The sequence below is a fragment of the Rhinopithecus bieti genome, unplaced genomic scaffold (assembly GCF_001698545.2).
Source record: "Rhinopithecus bieti isolate Rb0 unplaced genomic scaffold, ASM169854v2 scaffold_25394, whole genome shotgun sequence".
Classification (NCBI taxonomy): Eukaryota; Metazoa; Chordata; class Mammalia; order Primates; family Cercopithecidae; genus Rhinopithecus; species Rhinopithecus bieti.
The window spans coordinates 416,338-423,771 of record NW_016811676.1 but is presented as its reverse complement, the minus strand read 5'-3'; the positions used below and the strand labels follow the sequence as shown (position 1 = coordinate 423,771).

Here is a 7,434-nt window from a genome sequence, read left to right as displayed (position 1 = left end):
CTGGCGGGCGGCCTTGGCCGGGCCCAGCGCGGGCTCCTCGCGGTAGTGGCCGCAGCTCGGGAAGCTCGGGGGCGCGGTGTCCTCGCCGAACCTGCGCACGGCGGCGGCGGGCGCTGCGGGGACAGGCGACACATTAGAGGGCAGCAAGGGGCGCGACCGCAGCCACCCCAACCCCAAGCCCCGGGCGCAGCCACCACCCCTCGGCCGCCCACGCGCTCCACCCGCGGGATCGCTGTCGCCCTCCCCCGCCTTAGTCTAGGCCGCGCTGTCCAGTCTCAGGACGTGACCTGAAATGTTCCACGATACAAAGCAGAGAAACAGGTGGAATGCCTGTTAAATAATATGCTGTAATGCAACATATCCAAAATACTATCTCAGTGTGCAATCAGTGTGAAACAATTATTGGGATATTTTATTCTTTTTTTTTTTTTTTTTGGTACTGAGATGGAGAGCACAGGTCACACCTGCCTCACTGCACTGGCCAAATTTCCATGTTCAAGACCACACAGGGTTGGTGGCTACCTGATTGGACGGCAGAGGTCTAGAGGCCCTGGTGTTGCATGGCCCCGTCTGCCTTGACTTCTTCTGCCCGTCCCTCAGTGGAGGGGTGGTAACCACCCTGATCGGTTTCGCTGTGTTGTAATGAAAAATAACCACTCCCATCTACTCAGTCCGATGCCTGACATTAAGTAGCTCCCTGGCTTGTTTTCTTGTTTTGTTTTTGTCGTTTTCTGTTTGTCAACATTTGTCTTCCTTTAATACCAAAAAGACTAGAAAGCTGATCGCAAATTGCCTCAAATTAGCACCTTGGGTCCACTTTTTATCAAGTGTGTGATAAGGAGATTGTTAACTTCTTTCACTTTTAAAATAGTGGTAAAAGTCAAATACCATGTGACCGCATTAGCCAGTTCAGACACACAAACTCAAGTCAATCTCAAGTGGGTAATATTTTCAGCTATTATCAAAACCCTTTGCTTTGTCTTCCTTTGCTCGGATGTTCTGGAGGATCCCTTCCTTGGTTATGTGAGGGACCCAAGGTGTTCATGGGTGTGGCAGATGCAAATCTAAGGGATCAGTGGCTCCTGGGACAGGCCAGGTCAAAAGGCAGGCAGCCTGGCCCTGGTGGCCAGTGTGGTCTTTTCTAAGTTAGCTACTTCTGAAAAAACATGTCCTAGTGATTTCCAGAAAGGCGGCATTCTCCTGTAATCTATCCCTCTTCTCAGCTTCGGGAAGAAATGTTATCTCAGCTTCAAGTCACAAGACAGAGCAAGAGATTCCTAGGATTTGCAGAAGAAGCAGGATGAGGCCCAAAAGGAGCAGAGCCCTACCTGCCTCTAGAGCGGGGAGAGGGAACTTCGTGGAGCTCTCTTCTTTAAGTCCTTTGTCTTTAAGCAGGGGCCGGTGTGCTGCTTTTCTGGTGCACGTCATCCTTTTTTTTTTTTTTTTTTTTTTTGAGACAGAGGCTCACTCTGTTACCCCGGCTGAAGTGCAGTGGGGTGCTCTCAGCTCACTGCAACCTCCACCTCCCAGGTTCAAGTGATCCTCCCACCTGAGCCTCTGGAGTAGCCAGGATTACAGGTGCTCACCACCGTGCCCAACTAATGTTTGTATTTTTAGTGAAGACGGGGTTTCACCACGTTGGTCAGGCTGGTCTCAAACTCCTGACCTCAGGTGATCCGCCCACCTTGGCCTCCCAAAGTGCTGGGATTACAGGCGTGAGCCACCGGGCCCGACCTGGGGCACATAATCCTGATGTCACCTTCACCCACATTTTAGTGGCACTGCAGGACATCTGCACCATGTCGGTCTGCACTCTGAGCGGCAGTTAGTCTGGGTGCAACGGGAATACATGTCCTGCAGCTAAACCTCCGTCCCCACCTTCCACTCTCTGCCTGGGGTTGTTCCAGTGAGCAAACAGGAGTCAGTCTGCGTCCTGGAGAGCTGGCAGTATCTCCGCAGAGGACATCTGCTTGCCTGCCCCCAGAAGAAGGCGAAAAGCCATTCCTTTCTGCTGTTGAACTAGCATGTGCAGGGCAGGCCCCTACTGTGTGCCATGTCCTTGGAAATAGGCACATCACAGCTTATGACCCCATTTTACAAGTGAAGAAACTGAGCCCTGGAGGGTTTGTGTTCTTTGCCCTGGGTTGGTGAGTGGCATTTCTGTCCCCAAGCCCATGAATTTCCACCATAGTTTTCCCCACTTCCAAAATTGGTGTGGGAAAACAGCCAATAGGCCGTTTGTCTCAAATATTCACTTCTGGATGGAGTGGAAAGGAATCTTGAAAAGAAATGCAGCTGGGGTGTTCTCAGCACATGGGAGCTGGTTTTGAAAATCACTGTCCCCCTTTGTGTGGTGAATGTGGCCAGGATTTACGTGAAGGCAGGATACTCGGTTTTCCTTTGCCCTTTATACTGTCACTAGTGTTCCCGAGGCAGGCAGACTGCCATTTCTCACTCTCGAGGAGCGCCTGCATTGAGAGCAGGAAAGCACAGCAAGCCCTACTTAGAAGCAGAAAGAGGGAAAGTTTGCCCAAAGCGTGAGGGTTCTGTCTCCATCTGCCACCCACCGCCACGGCTGCTTCAGCCCCCAGCCGTGCCCAGTCCTCCCGCCTTCCCCACGAGCAGACCTGACCCACCTTCGTAGCTTGGCACTAGGCTGTGCCGAGCAGTGTTCACCGGTGGCTCTGGAGGATGTTTAGCTGGAGACGAGCTGCTAGGCACTAGGGGGTTGGCATAATGCCACTGGCATTCACCACTAGCTGGCAGTGTGCTCAGGAAAAAGTGTGCCACCTCACAAGGGGATCCTTGGGGCTGCCCAAACTTGGCCGGCAACATTGGCTTTTTGCTGCTGAAGACGTGAGAGTCCAGAGGAAAGTGTCCGTAATGGTAGGAGAAGGGCAGGCTGTAGGATGGTGTGTACAGAAGGTCACTACTTTCTGAGTGGAGCTGCGGTTCTGGAGGAACGGGAGCGCTTGCAGGGGGACTGGCTCTCCAGTTTCCGAGCTGGCCGCATTCCAGTTTGTCCATTTGGAACGAGCTGTATTGCTGCATGGCAAAGAAGATGGATGAAGGGCGAGCAAGGGGCCGGCAGGAAGGAAGCTGCCTTCCGGCCCTGCAAGATCCGCCCTGATGGGGCCCAACCCCATCCAAGGGCTCCCCCTACCCTCGCCACCACAGCAAGGTCCCACTGGTGACAGGCACACAACAAGCGATACCCCAGTGACCTACTCCTAGGGTAGAAAGAGATCCCACACCCCGAACCAATAACAAATCAGACACACATGGACACTTGCTGTTTCTTTTCTTTCTTTTTTTTTTTTTGGCATAATATGGAGGCAGTGACCTTCAATGGGTCTATCTGCTAATGACCATGCTACCAATGTTCACTTGGCATAGAACAGTCAGAGCACTTATTTATTTATTTATTTTTGTGATGGAGTCTTGCTCTGTCGCCCAGGCTGGAGTGCAGTGGCACTGTCTCGGCTCACTGCAACCTCTACCTCCCCGGTTCAAGTGATTCCCCTGTCTCAGCCTCCTGAGTAGCTGGGACTACAGGCACACGCCACCACGCCCAGCTAATTTTTGTATTTTTAATAGAGATGGAGTTTCACCATGTTGGCCAAGCTGGACTCAAACTCCTGACCTCAGGTGATCCACCTGCCTTGGCCTCCCAAAGTGCTGGTATTACAGGCATGGGCCACCGCGCCCAGCTGACAATTGCTGTTTCTGAGAGCTCACAAACTACTTTTTTAAAAAGAGGCAGGGCTTTCATTTTTTAAATGCTGTGGAAATACAATGGACTGGTGTTCTAACCCACCAGTCTAGAATCTAACCCGTGGATTCTAACCCGTCAAGCCCATTCGAATCTAACCCGTGGATTCTAATAGGCTGAAGAGCCTTTCCAATTTAGTCTTCTGTTTCCTAAACTTGGCTAGCCCACCGGGATGTCAGCCTTCCCAGGCTGTCACTACCGTGTAGGCAGGACCTCCCGGAGGGACCTTGCTGCACGGCAGGGAGATCCCTGCTGTGAAATGAGAGGCTCCCATTCCTTAACGTGTCCAGGTGTCTCGAACCCCTAGGATAGATGTCAGCACCCCAAAGCTGCAGGACATGCATGTTACCTGTGGGGGGTAAGGGTTTGTTCTCAGCTTTGTCTTCATCTTGGTATTTTTGGGTTTCACTAATTTCCTAGTTTCTTGTGAGGTAGACAAGGCGGTCCTCCAGGAGTCCTGGGACTTGGCAGTGGACACCTGCTCCAGGGACAGCTGAAGTTCCTTGTACTCAATCTCCCTGGAAGGCGAGAGTGGGCCGAGTCATGTCCAGCAGCAGCTTCCCTGGCACCAGCCCCTGGGGAGGACATTCTCAGTGCTCCAATGTGTCTTTTCACTGGAGTTGGATGTGGATGGGATTTGAGACAAGGCCAGCTCACCCTCATTATAAAAGCTGTCTGCAGCCCCAGGCCGGGCCATCCCAGGAAATGCTGAGCCAGGTCAGAGCTCTCTCCAGTCCCACAAAGCCCCAAACACATTTCTGGGGGAGGCCGTGGGCCACTAGGAAAGCCGTCAAGGGAAAAAGGGACAGGCGGAAATGCCATGGATGAGATCCACCTGCATCCAACGTGAGCACCTGTGGCCCAGCTGCCTCTCCAGTTAGCACTCCAGGAGGCAAGAGTCTGGGACCCTCTGCGGGCCTGGGAGCCTGACCACCAGCTTTGTGTATTCTCACACTGGGGGCCCATCTCTGCCCTAAAGAACCAACTCAGCAGGGTCATGTTCACACAGGGAGACGTCGACCCAGCGAACCAGCCCACACGTTTGCTCAGGAAGAATAACTAAAGAGCTAAACTGTTTTCTCCCTGACAGTTTTGCCAGAATCACTTGATTTCTAAGACACACAGTCATTCTATGAACAAACCTAGAGCCTAAATCCTCACCCCAGATGAAGTGCAAATGAGAACCCTTTTCATCACGGGGCTGGGGCACAGCAAGGGTCAGAGCCTGGAGCAAGGTGATTTAACCTACAATAGCTATGGTGGGTGAAAAGTAATATATGGCCCCAGATAGACATCTGTCCTGTTGCTTCTAATGGCCTTAAGAGTATTTGCAGGCTGGGCACCTTGGCTCATGCCTGTAATTCCAGCACTTTGGGAGGCTGAGTGGGAGGATCACTTGAAGCCAGGAGTTTGAGACCAGCCTGGGCAACATAGCAAAACCCCGTCTCTACAAAAACATATTTTTTTTTAATTAAAAAAAAAAAAAAAAAGCATTTGCAACTGAACTGGACCTTCTGGAATGTTTAAAGGACCAAATAGTTACCATCATTTGCAACAGGCTCTATAGGAAGACAGGCAAAAAATGGGGTATTTCCTGTCTCAAACAGCAGGAGCATCCAAGTTGATCTGAAGGCTTATAGGCATGGATAACACAAGTTTGTATTCTTGATTGGGGGTGTGCACCCTCTTTGCACCCTATTCAGGATGGGGGGCATCCCCACCCACCCCCGATGCTCCTCACTAGGCTGTGTGATGGGATCCTAAGCTATGCCCAGTGCAGACCCCCTCCTCCTGGCTCCCCCTGCAGCCTAGCACTTGACCTTCACCTCTGAGCATAGAAATAGTTTGGACCTTCCAAAATGACCAGATTGCTGGAAAAAACAAAACAAAACAAAACAAAAAAAAAAAACAGGAGACAAATGAACAGTTTGAGAAAGAGGAAAGAGAGAAAGAGAGATGGTGCTTATGGGAGCCATCCGATGTGGGACAGGAAGAGAAAAGAGCAAGGAGAGAAACAAATACGTGTGACTTACGTGAGAACATAATTGACACTCACGATGCAGTGGGGCCGGGACGAGCGGCTGTTGTGCACCACGGTGGCGTAGCTCTGCACCCACACCCAGCCGCCCCGCTTGGACAGCAGCCGGTAGTACTTGGTGGTGACCTGGCCCTTCACCAACACTGCAAGCACAAGGCGACATGAGTCCTCAGACGCTTCGCAGGCCCCACCTCTGGGATGCTGCCCCCAATGGACTCCTCTGAGAACTTGCCAAAGGGGGCGGGCTTTCTCCGCTGGAGGATGCATGTCTGTGTGTCTCGTGCGTGCGCGCACACGCACGCACACGCACACACACGCACGCACGCACACACGCACAAGCAGACACGTGCACGCACACACGTCCACGCACGCACACACATGCACACGCACGCACACGCATGCACACGCACGCACACATGCACACGCACAGGCACACACACGCACGCACACACACGCGCGCGCATACATGTGCACACAGGAATTTTGCCTACAACTTCAAGGAATTCCCACCCATTAAGAACTCTCATTTAACAGTCATTGCTTTCATTGAGGGAAACATTTGCCACCACAGTTTGTACCTGGCAGAGTGAAAAAATTGAATCTGCTTTTTAGTTTCCAAAATGCCATGATTATGTCTTAATCCCCAAATCCTTAATGGGCAGGGGGGTGAGTGATGTAGTTATTTACACAAAGTAGTTAAGTGCATTCAACCAAGTGTAACCAAGTGTCAAGCTGTTGCTGATGTTTGCTGTTCAGGAACATGAGGGTATGCACAGTGAAACTGTGTTACTCTGTTGCCCTTTATATTTTCTTCCCATTAATCCCAGTTTTCCTTGGGCTCATTAATTTCCCTATGTTGTTTATGTAGGAAGGACCTCAACTTGGTTACAGAGTTCCTGAAAATTGGGCCTATGGGCCTGCTTCTGTGCTTGGGTGCAAACTCTAGGCTGCTAAGCAGCTCAGCCAAAGGCTCGGTGCACCCATAAACCACAGTTCCACCTCACTGCCTTCCAGGAGGCAGGTCAGGGAAGAAAGTGCCAGAACCTGCAGGTGGGCAGTGGAGAGGTGAAGCTTCTCCAGGGAAGGGGAAGATAGCACAAGTCTAGAAAGGCATCCTTGGATGCCTGGGTCCTCAGCTCCAGAACATTCCTGCTTCTCAAGGCAGCACTGGCCCCTGGACCTAACTAGCAGCTGCCTGAGCAGAGATTTGGGGAGGTGGCCAAAGGGGCTGAGTCTGTGACTGTACCAGCTGGCGCTGAAGGAAACTCCCCAAGGCATATATCCAACAAAAATTCAGACTTTGAGGCTCCTATGCAACAAAAATTCAGCCTTCCTATCAAACCACTAGGCAAAGCCCCCAGTCTCTGCGCAAACACTCCTGGGTTCTCCATGGCCCTTTACGCTTCCTTTTCACCTTGCAGATGGCTCTTTCTCATCCACATCAAAATATTTTGGTGCAAAAGAAACGCTGCACGGAGTTATTCACCTTACTATATAAAGGGTTTGTACAGATTGATAAAAACACAAAGGCCCGGCCGGGCGCGGTGGCTCAAGCCTGTAATCCCAGCACTTTGGGAGGCCGAGACGGGCGGATCACGAGGTCAGGAGATCGAGACCATCCTGG

At 51.7% G+C, this 7,434-nt stretch overlaps 1 protein-coding gene across 2 annotated transcripts in view; it reads right to left on the bottom strand.

The window, feature by feature from the left end:
• Positions 1–2,300: 2,300 nt before the first annotated feature.
• The window catches only part of SIM2 (SIM bHLH transcription factor 2), a 43,580-nt gene continuing 38,446 nt past the window's right edge, over positions 2,301–7,434 (bottom strand). The window contains exons 8-10 of one of the 2 annotated variants that reach the window (XM_017894642.1): positions 5,806–5,953; positions 4,122–4,290; positions 2,301–3,045 (exon numbers count right to left, since the gene is read on the bottom strand). In XM_017894642.1, coding sequence (XP_017750131.1) covers positions 2,581–3,045; positions 4,122–4,290; positions 5,806–5,953 — 782 coding nt within the window. In that variant the 3' untranslated portion in view covers positions 2,301–2,580. Of the gene's footprint in view, positions 3,046–4,121; positions 4,291–5,805; positions 5,954–7,434 lie in introns of those variants that run through there. The other variant, XM_017894643.1, reaches the window with a different exon arrangement.